The 18926-nt window shown below is 36.1% G+C and overlaps 1 protein-coding gene across 1 annotated transcript in view; it reads left to right on the top strand.

Moving 5' to 3' along the window:
- Positions 1-18926, top strand: part of LOC109056116 (membrane-associated phosphatidylinositol transfer protein 3-like) — a 73000-nt gene that overhangs the window by 7807 nt on the left and 46267 nt on the right. The window contains exons 2-3 of the mRNA XM_042739609.1: positions 3542-3637; positions 11044-11148. Coding sequence (XP_042595543.1) covers positions 3542-3637; positions 11044-11148 — 201 coding nt within the window. The remainder of the gene's footprint in view (positions 1-3541; positions 3638-11043; positions 11149-18926) is intronic.

Raw genomic sequence — 18926 nt, 5'->3', positions numbered from 1 at the left:
TAATCACTTATTGAAGAAAACAGCTAAGCTGAATTTAATAGGGAAGTGGTTCATGCCAGTCCCTACTAATCAGACGTCTAGACCTGGCAATAACAGAATCACATTATTTTCCAACAAGTATGCCCTTGTGGCCTTTGTTTATTGTCCCTTCCCTTTCAAGTCACCCACACAGCCTTAAAACCGGTGCAGTGAACCAATGGGAGCCTTATGATGTCATAATGGCCTTTACCTCTGCACTTTTCTCTAGAGGGGCTTTAACATCAGGCTGATGAACAAACGAGTAGAAATGGTGGAGGAGCTTCTTGAGTGCATGGGTAACAGGGTGAGGCTGAAGAGGAGAAGAGGAAGGAATTGAAGGTTGGGAGAGAAAGTGCAAGAGGGAGGGTGAGATATAGAGATTAAAGAAAGAGAGAAAAGCGAGATTGCTGCAGAAAAGCAGCTCCTATCTAGCAGAGATTATGTTTTTGATTAAGAGCAAGTATCTCAGTGAGTCGTGTCATGAGTGCTCTGGAGAAAATGCCATTTTAGTACTGTGCAAGCTCCTCGGAGAGGGGACATCAAACCTCGATATCAACCCTATCACAATCCATGACCTAGCATTCATAATTCATAACTCCATCTAAAATTAGACATATAGTTAGATAATAGCATGTCCAATTTAATGGCACAGACATCTGAAGCTAAAGTAAATATTGTCCTTAGATAATTGAGACCACAAAGTCATCTGAAATTCAGCTGAAATTGTATTTTTAGTCAAAACTCAATTTTGAGCATTTTTAAAGGAAGACTTCCATTCACAGCATGCATTCAATTTCATTTAATCCCCCTGTAGTTGATAACGCAATTAAACAGAAAAGTGCACATGCTGTCCTAACTTTAAGGAAGCTGGTCAAATTATTTGTTCTTTAGCTTTTCTAGAACCAGAAGAAATTATTTGGTTTATCATAAATGTATCATTCATGAGGACCATACCAATTTCATGGCTGAAGTACATCCTCTACTCTACGCTGTTTTAGTGCAAAAGCATCACCTGCATGACTTGCCAGACTGAAGCCAGACAAACAATGTCCTCGTAATGAAATCCATCTCGGTTCAGCTATGTACTGGCTTATAATATAACTTTGATTATATGACCACCTCTGTTACTGGTTGAAACCATTCATGTTTTTCTAATACATTCTTTCTTAGCCAAAAAACGTCAACCTTTCCCTTTTCTCAGCCTTCATTCCAGGGTGAATTATGGATGATGTGATTAGAAATGTGAAAATGGAAATGCTGAATAGACTCAATTAGAGATGCTTTAGTCCACCCTCCCATCTCTGAAAACAGGCCTCACTGGACTCCCTCATTCAAACCAATCTGCACCTCTTTATCTCCTCTTGTAAATCTATTTACCAAGCCTTAAAAGCCATTTCTCAATGTTTAGACTGTATTAATGAAACACCATGCCCTCCTGCGTCCCAAAGGAAAAAGCATTTCATTTCCATCAAAGTATTTAAAACAAAATACTGTGTGTTTATTTGCCCACTCTTAATTTGATTACTGTCACTTATGTTATGTAAAACAATAATTGAGCTGGTAATCCATCCACAAAGTGGAAGTTTTGCTCAGTTATTATCTATTTCACCTTATGTTTTTATGAGATGTTACAAATCTTATATATGCAGTGGCCCCAAAATGTGGCCACATAAGCCATATTTTTATCATACCAAGTGGCGTTTAATTGAAAGTATAGCATATGGAGACTTTTGAAACAAAACATCTAAAAAGAAAAAAAGAAAAAACCTTCACATCCTGTCTGCTGTACACTGTCCTATAGTAAAAAAAGCAGAATGCCAAGAATAAATCCTTAAAAAAGTAGTAGTTACGACTGCTTAGAAGATGCCAACATCTACTTATGATGCTTATTTGAATTCTGAAATTCTGTGGTGGCTTATATGGTGACTTATGTTGATGTTGCCTGGTAGGGCTTGGGTCCAGACAAAGGCCTCAGCAATGAAAGAGCAGATTTCTGTTGATGCCACTTTCAAATGTGTTGTGATTATAATAGAAAACTTTGAAGGCTGAGATACTCATCTCCATTAGGTGCATTAATAGTGCCAGCATTTGACCTGTTGACTTTTTTGCGGAAGAGATGAAAAGCTCATTAAATCCTGCGTGGTGATGTGGGGACAGAATGAAAACTGTGGAGCTGCACTGAATCCCAGTAATGGAAGGTGAGAGTCCTTATTGTTTCAGCAGAGTGAGCAGGATCATGAGGAGGTCCAGGTACAAGACAGAACGAGAACTGACTGCTTAGGTGACACCTCTCGAGTAATGCCAACCAAATGGGCAAAATAATCTACTGTGGCACTGCTGATGTTGGTTCTTCGAGGTTAATCTCTTATACTTGTGTTTTTTCTTCATTTGTAAGTCAGATCTGCTAAATGAATCAATATAAATGAAATTCTTTACAGTTGGATTTCTTTGTTGTGCTTGTTTCAGTGCGATTTTAAGCCTTATGAAAGCAGCAGTGAGCTCACTAAGCCTGGATGTGTGAATTACTGGATTTACATTAAATGATTTAATGCTTTGAGTAAAAAAGCAATTTGTTGAGCTATAAAGCGTCAAAAATCCCCAACGCTATATGTTCGCTCACAATGACGCCAATCTATAATTATTAAATCATGGCCCACTTAATATGATTGGGAGAGGATAACTTTCGTTTGACTTACGCTGATTTGTAATTTGCATTATTGCCGCTATCTGTCATTAGATTAGAAAGTTATTAACTTTAGATTTAAACAGCCCAGGGCTCACAGTCACAACACCTGCCTCACTAACATAACACACAGTTGACAAGTACTCTGTCTTCAGGAGTTGAAGGAAAGAATTTGTGTTCATTTGTGTTGTCATATATTTTCTACAAGGAGTTTTTGTTTAAAGCTCTTGAAGATAAAGAGTGAGATACCTCACGGTGCTTTTCAACACCATAACAACTGCCAAACCAATCAAACATCACCACCTGCCTATATATATATATATATATATATATATATATATATACATATATATATTATATATATATATATATATATATATATATATATATATATATATATATATATATATATATATATATATATACACATATGGATGCATGTGTGTAGAATTATAATAGAATTATAGAATGTGTGTGTTTGTGTGTGTACATGTTTATGTCTAATTTCAAAAATTTAAGCAGCAGCTTTTAGATCAAAAGGTTTTTAAGATCAATCAAAGCAACCTTTTGACAAGTCATCTTAAGTATGATCTGCACTCTTATTTTGAATTCCTTAAGCTCAGATTTTACACTTTGATTTCTACATTAGCCAGTCTTAATTTAAAAACATGCTTTCAATTAATTCCCAGCCGTTCCATTCCTTTAGACGCCTTCACGTGGTAATATTAAATAACATTGTCATCATGCATGTCTAATTAATTAGTCACTCAATGCTCAATAATTGCATGCAGTACTAGTGACCTTTGGTTTGATCGTATCTTTTTCATGTTCTCCCCTTAGCGACCCTACGCAAGCACAGCGCTTCTCACTGGCGCATGCAGAACATCGCCCAGGAATCTGTTGACAGCTCGGATGATGAGTTTTTTGATGCCCGAGGTAAGTGTCACTTATTTCCAACCCTTTGTGATAGCTTGATGGCTTCAGCTCTTCAGCATCTGTGCCCTACTCTCTCTCATTCTCTCTCTCTTTTTATGTCTATCATATGCTGTCCATTAAAGGTGCCTCATATCATTATGGATGTATTCCTCTGAAGCACTAAAAAACCCGTAAACCTGTATGAAAAATATTTTTAGGCCTCTTTCATAATGAACACATATGCTGAACTGTGGCTTTCTGTTATTTTGATATGGATTGGTGTAATGTGACCTGACTGAACAGTGTAGTCCGTTGTCTATCATGTACCAAGCCTTGATTTAACATTACTGTCCTTTTGTTTGTAATATGGTCCAAATAACAAGCCTTTACAGCCGACATGGTGAATACGGGCAACCATATGTGCTTGTCAGCTTACAAGTGTCCCTGCACCAGCGAGCCAATCGAGGCCCATACAATAAATAGCTCAAGATTTGCGTTTTCAGCAAAATGTCACCTTTAAATAAAATCCTCTATCTGAATTGACTGGGCTTCACTTTGCCTTCCTCAGCATAGCAACTATCCATTATCTGTTTCTGTAGGAAGCATTTACATTTAGCTGACACTATTATCCAAAGAAACTTACCGTGCAATTTGAGGATAAGTTTTGTACTCAAGCAACCCATTTTGTTTTCACTAATGTGACTTATTTCACTTCTAGTTAACCAAAAAAAAAACACATCTTATGACAGGATGTTTGTATTTGGAATAGCATGCATGGTTGAATCATACATTGAGAAATGTGTATTAGGAAGATAAGGTGCTGTTTTTTGCACCATACTATGTGCTGTTCAAACCTGTGGCAGTCGAATCCCAGAGCAGCTGCTAACATTTGGTCAGTGAATGGAGGTGTGACTAAAACGGGATTCTCCATTAGAGGTGGAGATCACATAGTCTCTTGAGTCGCATCTGCAAATTAGTTACTTTGATTTGCTGTTCAAAATGAAATTATTCAGCTTTATAATTTATTCACATGATCCTTGTGTCTGTCTTCCCCACATTAGTAAAAATGTAAGAGTGGGTTGTTGCAGTGTATAATGTAATCAGTATGCTGCATGTTTCCACATCTAACTTTCATGAGACACATTTCTTAGTCATTCACCCCCCGCATTATCACACAACACAGAACCTCAATTAAAGTCCAGATGTTACAGCGGGATGGAATGGGGAACCTGCCAGATAGTTCCTTAATGTGTTTTTGGCTGGTTTTTATTATATTCCATCATTAGGCTTTGTTTAGATGAGCTTGCATTTTTGTTATATGCACTACCATTCAAAATGTTGCACTTTTTTTTTTTTTTAATCAAATTCATCAAAACTGACAGTAGCTGGGTTTCCATCCAAAGTTGTGAATTTAACTTATGCGCAAAATTGTAATATCGCATAAAACATTTGCGAACAAGCACTGTTTCCATCCAACAAATCAAAGAGAACAAAATGGTCACTTCCTGATAAACTGGCACTGTAAATCACTAAATCATCAAAAGAAACATAGGAGAAGCCACTGAATATAATAATTTTCATATATAATTAAATTACTTGCACCTCAGAGCAAGCAGACGAACCAAAATAAATGCGGTCATTGCTTTTGGAGGTGGATGCCTGCAAAATGTAAAAAAATTCACCCACTCAAAAAAAAAAAGGTACAAAAGTTGTCACTGGGGCGGTACACCATTGTACCTAAAGAGTTCATACCGGTACCTTAACAGTACATATTAGTACCTAAAAGGTACAAAAGTGTACCTTTTGAAATGGTACCGCCCCAGTGACAACTTTTGAACATTTTTTTCTGAGAGTGTGTAATACAGTTCTGGGAAGCAATTATACATAAATACTTTGACCACAGACTTTGCTCTGGCATTTCAGAATCACCATAACAACATTTCAGATGCTGTGAAACGAGATCAGTCCACTGGTTGGTCAGGTTTTGCCATCCCATAGCGCAAAGTCACATGACTTTTTTGATGCGCATGGAGGAATTTATTCGGCAAATGCGTTTCCATCTTCCATTATTCACATTAACCCTTTTTCACACAAGTCAAAATCAACTTCAAGCTGTCTATGGAGGGTCAGAAAGCTCTCGGATTTTGTCAAAAAAAAATCTTAATTTGTGTTTCGAATAAGAATGAAGGTCTTACAGGTTTGGAACGACATGAGGGTGAGTAATTAATGACAGAATTTTATTTTTTGGGTGAACTATCTCTTTCATTTTCAAACAATCATGTAGAATAATGGAATAAAAAATGTAATAATGGCTGCTGAAAGTACAGTTTTGGCCTCAGGAATAAGATACATAATAAAATAGAAAATGGATGGTTGCTTTGTTTGTTTGTTTATTTCAAAAACATAAAAAAAAATTCTTATCAACCCCCAAAATTAGAATGGCAGTATATATATGAGCTTGACTGATGCAAAGGGTTTTCACACTACAGTGGTTTTTTTTTCTCGGCTTAGAGAAGATTTAGCATGAAAGAAGAGACCTCATGTAGAAAAATGATAGAGAAAAGTGAGAAATCATGACGCTTAATATAGCAGCTGTCAAAATAAATGTTTTGTATTAGCATTATTCTTGAATGATAATGGGAGGGTTTGTTTACTCTAGAACAGTATGGTGACACTATTGCCCACATAAAAAATAACTGCCCAAGTACATTACCAAGATGACCACTGACTGAAATGACTTGCCTTTAAGGCACTTTGAAGAAATGTATTATACTGTCACAGTGCATTATAGGGAATATGCTGAGAGGATGACCAAGGCTGCAGGCACAGAGGAACCAACACTAAGTTGTTTATGACTGACTATGACAGTGACTGCCAAACTTTTCAGAGCATTCAATGTGTGCTTGCATTTCTAATTTTAATCTAAACTAAGTGGAAGTAAATACATTTAAATTTTACAAAATATTTTGATTATAAATATAAACTAAGTGGAAGTAAATGCATTTAAATGTTACAAAATATTTTTATTTCAAATAAAGATTTTCTTATATAATGAAGTCAGTTAGCAAATATTTTCAATTTTGATAATAATAAGAAATATTTCAAAAATAAATGCAGCCTTGGTGAGCACGAGATTTTTTGATCAAATAAATGCAAAATTAATAAGCACGAGAGACTCAAAAAAAAAACACCTAACCCAAACAAAACAAATGAAATGTAGTCAAATCATATAAGAAATAAATTAATAAATAAATAAATAAATAAATAAATAAATAAATAAAAGGTATAGTCCTTCTGAAATTGAGATTATTTCTACTCCTAGTAAATTTAGTTTTCTAAAGAATTCCATTTGTCATGATTCAAAGCATTGTAGATAATTGTCTCCACTGAGTGTCATTTGTAGACTTGTTGTGACCTGTGAGAACTCTTTCAGAAATGACAAAAGAAATGTTGTACACACTTAAATGTTGTTTTCTAGTGGCTGAGGGTTTGTTTAGCATTCACTTTTGTCAGGAGAGGCACAGTCAAGTGTTTTGGCTCAGGTTTGGAGTGCAAACTTAATGGCTTTTTGTGTGAGCGACACTGCAAAGGTGTGTTTGTGAAATCACAGAGGTTGTGTGTGTGGATATATGTGTCTGTGGGTCTGTGTGGATACTCTCTGCGACTGGCTGTTGTTGACTCCTCTTCACTGACCTGTGAGATTGACCCCGTCAATCAGTGTGCGCTACAGCTGATCAGAGCGCAGAGCGGCAGGGAAATTGAGGCTCATCACAGTTCCAGCTTTGTCAGCCTGCCTTCACCTCCGTGACACATGAGCCCCTTTCACGTGTGTCAGACTCTCACTTGCCCTGTTCATGCCTCTCATATCCGCTGGGTTGGTCTCCTTCAAGTCGCAACATGGAGTCTCTCTCGTGTGACCAGGGCCTAGGTGCCAAATGCAGGTAAAACTTGAAAATGCACATGGACTCTGAATTTTTTTTCATCAATTTGTCCTAACCAACTTTTAGTAGGAAATACTTCAACACCATGCTGGAAAAGTGTTGTCATGGGGTGTTTAAGGACAAAGCTGTTTTAAATATGAATGAGTACGTTCAGAATCGTTTTTAACTGACATGTTGGCAAATGTCTAAGGAGGTTAATTCAGGTTTGTTATTGGAGCGTGTGCATTTGAGTAATGAGATTTGTCAGAGTGTGCTTAAACAGAGCCCATTTGTACAGCCTGGAATAAGATCGGACCCTCATTTAAAACTGTGTAAATTTCAGCTGGAGACAGATTGCTGTATGCATTCGCAGTCATTCATTGTGACTCTTAATGCTAATTGATTAGCATTACATACACAGGCTTTGCATTTTGAGCTGAAGTGTTTTTCTGTTGCATTGATTGCTTTCTGTAGTCGGGTAGCCCTGGGCCCTTTGTACACATGATTCATGTGCACTGACAAATCAACTAAGAAATTGGCTATTTATAACCTCTGTCAGATTATAAAGCATATCTGAAAATCATGTTACCTTACATTTTAATATAAAGACCCTGTTAATTGAGAATAGTATCTTGGCATTGATTTTATGAATAGCATTAGCCATCTGAGAGTTGACAGCTTGTGAATTTGAATTCATATGCAACTTTGGTTTATTTATTAAATGTTAAATTGTGGCATACATAGATACATGTCCGAGTTACAAAACTGTCACAGCCAATCGCAAAAGAAAAATACATTTCTTCTTAGTATTTGAGTTGGAGTTTTAAACCCCAGTGTTGGGAAGAAGGTCAAGACGTGTGATTTTCATAACCAAATATGGGCGCTCATTTGGAAGATTTTCCAGGAAAAGCCTGTTTTCCTGAAACTGTGTCAGACAGACAACGCTGTCTTATGTTCTTTGCCGCTAAACAGCCACGGGCATCTACGGTCATATTCTGGTCATGGAAAAAAGTATTAGTCGGACAAAATATGTGAAAAATGAAGTCTGCACGTTTAGAAAATGCTCCTTTTTTTTACTACTTTTAACTTTTATTGAAGCTGGCTATAGGTTTGCATTTTATTTCCATACAATGACTGAGGCTGTCATTTTGCATAACATTTCTTGTTGAAAAAAGAAAGTTATATGGGTTTGAAATAACATGATCTTGCAATATATACTCACGACAGGCTTGTGTTGTAAATTTGGTTCATATACTGAAGATAGGATAGGAGAGAATTGGAAATAGGATCAGCTGAAATCCACCAGTATTTGCCCATCTTTCAGCCCACACGGACATATCCATTGACTCCTATCTTTGTCTGTATGTAAGAGTAAAAGAAGAGTTGAAGAATGTTAATGGATAAGCTCTGGGCCTCCATGAACTCATTACTTCATCAGGTCTTTCTAGAATTTGTGAAATTTAGTTTCAGATTCCTTTTAAAGTCTTTTTAAAATCTCTTTTAATAAGCTCCAATCAAAATGTTTCCCCACCTTATTGTACTTTGCTTGTCTTTCTTCTTTTTCTCCTTTCAGTCACTGTTTCATGCACTTTTTTGTGAAAAAATTTTGAGTCACTCAGGGATTGTTTTATACACCTTCATTAGGGATAGGCCAGGATGTTTGTCTAGTGAGATTAACTAAAGTAGTAAAACTTTTGTTTTAGTATTTTATTAAAGGGGTAAATCAAGAGACAACTTCTTAGAAAGTGATTTATCTTGCTGGCAGTGTTTTGCACTTATACTTTTAGACTGTCAGCAGAATAAATTCTCTGAGAAGTTTCTTCATTCCCTAAATTCATTCTCTTTAAAGCACTGCTGCTACAGGCATCAAGCGCGGCTTGTTTAACAAACACTCCGCCTTCAACAATACATTTCAGGGCAATTATGGTCAGACTTCGGATCTCTTGCTGTGAGCAGCGTTCCAGTTGTTACGCAGTTCGGCTCTGTTCTTTGAGGTCTGTCATAGTTTTGTATAATAAAAGAGAATTTATTTGCTGAATATCTCTGTCTGTTAGTCTATTGAAGTGTTGCAAATTGTTCTGTGATATTTTTAAATTGTTGATCTGTGTAAAAATTCAGATTTGGTTGTCATTTTTCACCATGTTTCGCATCATAACTTGCTTTGTGTTTTAAGGTGATGTTTTCAAGTCAATACTGTGTGTTTTGACCTTTATATTCTTACTGTACTGAAGCTAAAGCAAGTAATTTTATATTTAAAAAATATATTTTATTAAAAATCAACATTATTTTAAAATTAAACATTAAATATTATCAAAAACATATCAATTTTAAATATTTTACCTTGATTATTTTCCACCCCATTTTAATGTTAGATATATAAATCTGAAGATAAATATTTTCAAATTTGATTCATGTCTAAAGTGGTTTTCTAAATAAATAAATATGAATAAATATTTTTTATGTTACTTTGACAACCCTAAAAATATTTTTTTTTATGTCTTTTCATTAAAACCATAAAAGTCTGTAGTTTTGCACATCCCTAACTTCCATAGTAACTAGTATCCACTAATTCAATGTACATAACATCAACTTTTTTCATAACTGTGCAGATTACACTGAATACTTCAAAATAAATTCTTCTGCAATGCTCATCCACTTTCTTTCTGAAAGCATGTTCCCACATTTTTTACATTGTTCTTTTTCTCCTTTTAACTCCCACTTTTTGCTGTCATCCTTTCTCAGTGAGCCTTGCTGCAGACCCTTGTGTGTTAGCAGTTTATGTGTTTTATTTACTGAAATAGGTGGTTGTTTCTCCTTCAGGAGCCAGGCTGCTGTCATTGCTCTTCTTTGTGCTAAGCACATTTCACACTTCAGAAGATCTATGTTCTTCCTGCTCTCTCTAAGCGCCGTTCCATTCGACACGACTCAGTAACTGCCAGTATTTGGATTATGATTTAAAACGCTTCGTCTCTCAACCCCGAGCTTCCCTTGCATTGTTTCTGTGAGCGTGCATGTCTATGTTTGTATACTCTTGTTTGAGACAACTCAAAAACCAATTCAATTGACAGTCTAGCAAATAGCATGCAACAAACAGCTGCCGATTGGCTCGAGTGGATGGTGCAGACGAGCAGGCCTGACAGAGCCCTGTCACAACCTCTTTTCCACACTGGAATATCAGCCCAGCAAGATCTGACACGGCATTGGGCTTGCAGTTTGCTGTCACACGCTGTGAACCGCACAGTCGAGTCCTCCATCAAGAACTCGTCTGTCTCACAAGTACTGGCGGAGTGGTTGATCGCTCGCTCTGTGCTCATTAGACGGACATCACTTTATGGCTCTAGCTGTATTTAAAGATAATTCGATGAATCTTAATAGTCTTTGATGTACTGCTGCATTCCAGCTGAGATGAGCATAGCATTATCCTGCCGATGAGCTAAATGATTGATTGTCTCAGCCTCATCATATGCTGCTCTCACTGAATGTGTGTTTGTGTGTGATTTCTTTCAGAGGTGCTGGAGGGGAAGACAGCCATGCTTTTGGGCATGAGTCAGTGGAACTCTAATGATCTCGTTGAACAGATAGAAACCCTGGGCCACATCGACCAGACGCAGGGTAAGAGCTCATAAATGGAAATGTTATGGTTCCTGTCATCAGTCGTACTTCGCATATTAAAATTCATGGTTTATGTATATTACATGAAAATAGTACAAATGTTCTGCAGTGGTAAAAACATTTACATGGTACCTGAGACTAATGGTGTGGGTCTAATGGGATAGTTTATATATTCTCCCTCATGTCATTTCAAACCTGTATGACATTTGAAAAAGTGGATATTGAAAAAGAAGATTTTTTTGGTCACTGAAACTGTTACCAACATTCTTCAAAAAAATCATTTTTGGATGTTGGTTGGAACAACATAAGAATGAGTAAATGTTTTTCATTTTTGGGTGAACTTGGTATTTATGGGGTATTTAGGTTGTACTCTGTGGTTGGGACCACAACAGTGCTTAAATGTGTTAAAAAATGAATAGATGAAATGATGTAAATGCAGTTTTTAAAAGTATTTTTAACTCGACACACTTAAAAATACATTGTTTGTGGTGAGAGACATAAAAGGATTAGTTCACTTCCAGAATAAAAATTTCCTGATAATTTGCTCACATCCATGTCATCCAATGTTAATGTCTTTCTTTCTTCAGTCTAAAAGAAATTAAGGCTTTTGAGGAAAACATTCCAGGTTTTTTCTCCATATAGTGGACTTCAACAGTGACCAACAATGATGTAGGCAGAAGTAGTATTGAACTCCATCTGATTTTCTCCTTCAACTTCAAAATCATCCATCATCGTTGTTTTGACATGACTTGCCTTAAAGGGACTTTGGTTGAAGTGAACTAATTGGAGAAAAAGTCTGAAATGTTTTCCTCAAAAACATGAATTTATTTTCAACTGAGGAAAGAAAGACATGAACATCTTGGATGACATTGGAATGAGTAAATAGCCAAAAAACCAACTAATCCTTGAAGCAGTGGCCGGAGACATCAGTCTTGATACATGTGAACATAGACCAGCTAGCCATCAAAAAGACCCAAATGCACATCTCTAGCTCATATCCTCGAGAAACAAAGGAGGCTGTAATCTAAAATGGCATTTTATAACACATCTCATTATGTTTTACATTAACCACCCATGTCACAGAAATTGTTCAACCAGCTGCTTGCCAAACAAATCTATAATTTTTCATTTTTGCCATGAAAATAGAGGAAACAGACGTCAGGCTTCATTAAGCAGCATCATGTCTCAGCTGTCTCTATTGATTTTTCTTACTCTTTGTTCTTATCTAGTCTATTCTTGTAACGGTAAGAGTTAGCTAGCATGAGTCATTAGTGAAGTAAACATCAGTATTCTTTACTTACTCGCTACTTGGAGGTTTTCGAAGTTGCTTTCAGGCTAAGGTTTTTTACATAATGTAGCCATATTTATTAATATCTCATGTTCTTTGTGTAAACGTCCATACTTTTGTGAAACTTGGAGAGGCTCTTAGCTTCACGCTAATGCTGCTGAGATTTATTCTGCTCAGTGCTCTTCTTGTGTTTAGTTTTTGGAAGCTCTGCTAGCATTTGTTCAGTGTAATGTGGAAGGAAGATAGTGTACATTTCTGCAAGGTTTGCTCGTGTAGTAGCTGAAACATCCCAATCGAATTTATGTACAAAATGTTACTCTCTCCTGTGATTTACTGCCTGTGGCATATGCAATTACGTATCGATTTACTTTTCCATATTGAGTGTTACTGGTGATGTAAATCCAATCTGCCTAACACACAACCAGATGTCAATTTCCATAACAACATGACATTCCCATATATTATTGAGTTCTCTGAGCTGTTTGTTGTCCTGTGTTCCACATACTTTTGGCATCGTTCATGGAAAATGGCATTTTACCTCAGACTGTGCATGCTAGTATTGCTCAACATAATTCACCCTTTGCCTCAATTATTCAGGTGGCCTTTTCTCACATTTTTGTTTTCCTCCTGTGTGCAGTATGATTGGTCTATTGGACGGCACTCAGGGGGATGGACACTTAAGCTGATGCGACAGCGATAAATGAGCTAAGTGAGAGGCAGGTGTTGACCCCACCAAGCCCCTATCATCTTAGTTTTCGAGTGTCTTGTGCCACAATGCTTCTTCCCGCAAGATGAAAGCGATGTTAGCTTTAGGCTGTCCCTTGCTCATCATGCTTAAATGCTTCTTTCAAGACCAATGCTGTGATTAATACTATGACTCAGTCCAAAAGAAATGCACTCATTAAACTGAAAAATTTAATATTAATTCTACATGCAGGTTCATGTCTGCAGGAAATGAGAATAATTTTGTTAATCCTCAAACTGCTGAATATTGTTTGAATAAAGGTGTTTTTATTCCTGTATAACCTGAGTTTGGACTACTTGATGATAGTGTTGACCTTTCAACTATAGCTGGGTAAATTTTGAATATTCAGTCTTTTTTGACAGTTTTGTTAATAGTAGTAGACTAGTTTCAGAGCTTTCCTGTTTTGCACCTTGAAAACTTGTACTAGGGCTGGATGATTAATCGAAAATTAATCGAAACCAAAATTCAGAACCTCTAACCGACCTAATTTTCCCACGTCGGTCATTTCATTTTTTAATCCTTTTAATACTTTCCCCAGGGTTGCCAGATCCGTGAAACAAAACAAGCCTGATTGCTAATCGAAACTAGATAAAAACTAGCCCTATCCTGTTTTTCCCTAGAGTTTTCCCTTCTGTTGGGTGTCCCCTCCGCCAAAATCGCATCAAGGGCGATCGTTTTAATTAAAAATCAGACTAAAAACAACCCCGTAGCGGCAGCCCGAACTGGCAACCCTGACCTTCCCCTTAAAAACATACTATAGCGTGTGTAGTCATGTTACTCCGTCCAGTCAGCGGCATGGAAACAACAGAACTCAAACACAGAGGCATCTAAGCAACCGGAGCTGCATAAAAATATGCTTTTTATGTATTTTTTGTATGAAAATATCCTTTTTACATTAAAACTGAAATGTGACTTTTGAAAGATGTTATGCTTTGATTTCAGCTGTTCGAAATATTTAATAAATAACCATAAATAGCTTTTCCTTCAATTATTTTATAATCACAAAGATAAGAAATGCACTCTTTCATTAGAAAAAAATATTGCACCTTTATATTTATATATATTGATATTGTAAAAAGAAATGCAGGAAAAATAGCAAAAGTATATTTAGTTATTATATTTTTTCTTTGCTACAATGACTCAATGATTCATCTGGTTCACTCTTTTTTCTCATCAAATAACCTATATATATGTAATGTATAAGATTTTTGTGATGTTTTGAAAGTCTCTTATGTGCACAAAGGCTGTATTTATTTGATAAAAATTCAGTAAAAACTATAATAGTGTGAAATATTTTATTTATATTATATTTGGTGTCTCATGATCCTTTAGAAATCATTCTAATATGCTGATTTTCTTCTCCAGAAACATTTCTTGTTTTATTATTATTATTGACAACAGTTGTGCTGTTTAATGTTTTGTTGAAACCATGAATTCTTTTTACCAGGAATCTTTGATTAATAGAAAGTTTTAAAGAACAGCATTTATTTGAAATAGAAACATTTAAACAAAGCCATCAAAAGAATAAAAGATATTGACATTATCTATAACTATATCTATATCGCTTGGCACTAATATCTTCTCAATCTTTTCTACTAGTTGAAATTTTCTGTTTCTAAACTTAGCATTAATTATATTGAATCCTAGTCTCATTTCCCCATAGTTCATTACAGTTGAGACATTTTTTTGACAGGATTAAGTGTTGGAGGTACACTGAAGTCTGTGGGGACTCCAGGTTTCCAGATTAATTAGCCTGTCAAATAGGGGGCTTTCTACCTGGTGCGCTAAAGACTGATGTTAATTGGAAAACAGTGCTGAAGCTACTTTCACATGCAGCTAGCGGGGGGTCCTTCCGTCCAGATTCCAGCCAGCTTGAGTTCAGCAGAGCTGTCTGGATGCTGTCTGATCCTGTCTTGGAGTAAAATTCTTGATTGATCTGTGTGCAGTATGGGAACACTTGAGTGACAGCTGTAGGTTCCTGCCCAATATTGACATCCTGCAGCATCCATCCTTCAAATATTACAATTAGCTGTCAGAACATTTGGTTACGCAGGCATCATAAACACACTGCCATTATGAAAATTGTCACATTCTAAGGTGTGGTCATTATTGTGAAATTTCAGTGACATTTCACATGCAAAAAGGCCGATTGTACTTGGTAGCAATGAGATGTGTAAAGAACAACTCACACAGACGTCAGTTTCAAAAACAAACTGATTTTTTTTGAGTTGGTAAACTTTATTTTTGGTCAAGTTAGTAACTTTATAAGTTGGTATTTATTTTAATTTCTTTATTGTGTTTTATTTTATAATTTTATTATGGATAAATATTTGTGCTTTGCATTTTTAACATGCTTTGCAATGTCCTAATGTCAAATTTTGTTGAAATCAATTATCACATTTCCCATGTGTAGTGCAGTTTGTTTGGCACGCAGAGTTATTGGCTGTGAGTAGACTGTTAAATATCTTTGGCTAGAATGATGGACATTTCTTTCAAATATCCTTTCTCTGCATTAAATATGAGATAGAGTTTTTTTATGGTCCTTTATATAAAGTCTACTGATGTCAAATCTTGTAAAATCAGCAATACAGCTAGTTAGATAAGCCAGAGACGTGATGATTAATTTTTTTCTCAGAAGTACCTGTAGCTTTTATTCTTTACCGTCTGGCTTTTTATCAGTAAAACAAGCTCTTTGTGACCTGCTGTACTTCACAGGCTTCTTAACTTACAGAGTTTGAGGGATTGCTTTTATTCCAACTGCTCCTCTTGATGTGAAAGCAGTAGGTACTTTTTAAAATTTGACTTATGTATTATCCAAGCTACCATTTTTACCTTTCATAGCAAGATGATAATGATTCTATAAATCAATTTAATGGGAACTCATTAGGACCTTTAAAGCAGACACTCCAGTTAATTGCAGTTCCTCGCAGGTAGAAATCTCATCAATCTCTGATCTAAAGGATCTGGGATGCCTTCCCTAAGGACTACCTGGTTGACAACCTAAATGACGAACTGATTATTTAAGGGATCATATGCGTAACTGACAGCTGGAGCCACACCAGACAGATTAGGGATTTGGAGACTTTTGTGACACTCTCTGTAAATCTATAAACTCTCATCTTGGGAGCAAGTTACATCCCCATGCAGCAGCTCTGGGCTGAGGTTTTGTTTTTGCTCATTTGCTATTCCTAGTAATTACTTTTCAATCATTGGCATTGCTTAATCATCTTGATTGCATGTGTATTAGAGGGGTGAGGGCAGTGATTGTTTATGTGAGCACAGATGGAAGTTGGAGTCATGGAGTAAGGGGGCATGTTGGCAGAGCTTGGGTTAGAAGACTGAAACAGCCTGATGAATCCTCAGAGAGAAACACCAGACAGAAGCCAGCAAACTCCTCTGTCTGGGTTGCCCTCTATACCTTCTTTTTCTGTCCACTGATTGAATTCAATCAGTGTGAGTATGATGGACTCCAGTAGGTTAGTACTTAAGATTTAAAGCTGGAGTTCTGTTTTGAAGTCATTTCTTAATTTATGCATTTTCCCATGATTATGAATCTGTGTACATACTGTACATTTGTGCTGCCTCTGAATCAGCAGCTTAGATGTGCTTACTACAGTGGTTCTTAACCAGAGGGCCACTTCCTCTTTTCAAAATTATTTAAAATATGACAAAACAGCATTAAAGAAAGTGAAAACACCTTAAAATCAAGATACTGCTTATTCACCACTTCAACTTTTTAAAAAACCTGAATAAATGAGAAATTGTCATTTTAAAAGTGTGAAAAATGGAAAATGCTTATCATAAATATATATTTTTTTTGGTAGAATCACAGAAGATCGGTCCTCTGTGAGATACTATAGTTGAGAGTGATTCAATGTTGTTTTTTGTATCATTGTGATACTAAAATGAGAGAGTATTTGTCAATATTTTAAATATTTTTTTTTTTATTTAGTTCAGTTTTTAGTCATTTTGATGTGTGTTATTTGTCATATATGTAATTATTTATTTATTTAAATATATCTATAAATTGTATTACATTTTTAGTTTTAGTTAGTTTAGTACTTAAAATAAATGAAAACAATGAATGTTAAATAAAATACCAAAACTGTTAATTTTTATTTTATTTCAAGTAATGGCAATTTTTTTTAAAATGCTTTTAGTTTTCGTTAATGATAATAGTCCTGGTGTGAGAATTTTATATTGTTATGAGCAGTTTCATGTGATAATTTAGACCAATGCAATTAATTTACAGGCGCTGCCATCTAGAATGTGCTTTTTTTTTATCAGAAAGAGAACTAATTGGTTGTTATCAAGTATAATATTATTAATTATTAAAATTGCAATAAAATCAGAGTTCATATACATTTTTTTTTTTCAAATTTAACTTAAAAATGATCTTCCCACATTTCTCATTTATGACCACTTCTTCCAAACTGTGCAGCTCTTTAACATCAACAGCAACAATATATAACAGTCATGTACCCACTTGGCCACAGGTTAAAACAAAGCAATAAAATCTTGCTCTTTAGCTAAATATTGATCTGAACTTTGCTGACTTTTGATACTGCAAGCATCTCAGTGCCCAGAGTGCTTGCCTGGCAGAAATATATTGAATATTTCACTTTCTGTTCCTCTCCCCCTTAACATTTTACTCAAGTTTTTAAATGTTAATCACCTAGTCAATGGCTTTGTGACAAAAACAAACTCTATGCAGTCCGGTTTCTGATTAGACCTCCAGCTCTAGCTGAATAAATTAGAACAGACGACTAATTAATGCAGAAAATAAGAGCCCTAGCCTCTGTCGGCTGATCGAATCACACGCGTTATCTTCTCAGCTTATCTGAGGGACCACGGCTGACAGGCTCACGTCGCTTCTAGTTCCTCACAGACATGGCCTCTCCGTGCCTCGCCAAAGCCAGACACTCGAACACACCTCATCTGTATTCTCCCCCACACAAGCTCCTGCCAAGTCGTTTTTTTAACATATGCCTCTTGTAGGCACAATCTCCCTCACACGCTAATTCCCATTTAATTACTTTTCTTTCCCTTTCTTTCTCAATTTAACCACAGAATGCCACAAGCAGGGAAAACTGGAGACACACAAAGCTAGGAACAATACGGTGACTCCACAGAGAGAAAGATAGATAGAAAAGGAAGGAAAAGGACCATAATAATGTGTTGATGCAGAGTATTCGCAAAGGAGGAGGTCTGAGCTCATTGCTGTATCAACTTGTATATATCTGCCAGCACTGAAGGACACTGATACCAGTCTGTGACAGAGTCTGCTGTTCTGAGAACGATGTGTTTGGGGTCCAACATTAACACTTGCCAAGCGCTAAAGCAGAGTAAAAATTGGCTTTGATAAAATGGTATTACTCGCCAGTTAGCTAACTATATTACATGGTTTAAAGGGATACTCCACCCCAAAATGAAAATTTTGTCATTTATCACTTACCCCCATGTCGTTCCAAATCCGAAAAAGCTTCGTTCATCTTCGGAACACAATTTAATATATTTTGGATGAAAACCGGGAGGCCTGTGACTGTCCCGTAGACTGCCAAGTAAATAACAGTGTCAAGGTCCATAAAAAGTATGAAAGTCGTCGTCAGAATACTCCATCTCCCATCAGACGTGCAATCTGCATTATATGAAGTGACGGTATCACTTTTTGTAAGGGAAGAAAACAAAAATAACGACTTTATTCAACAATTCCTTTGTCAACAGTCTCCTCTGTGTCTCTCCATA

This window comes from Cyprinus carpio, chromosome B15 (assembly GCF_018340385.1).
Source record: "Cyprinus carpio isolate SPL01 chromosome B15, ASM1834038v1, whole genome shotgun sequence".
Lineage (NCBI taxonomy): Eukaryota > Metazoa > Chordata > Actinopteri > Cypriniformes > Cyprinidae > Cyprinus > Cyprinus carpio.
Note: the sequence above shows the minus strand (reverse complement) of the source record. Positions and strands in the feature narration are given on the sequence as shown.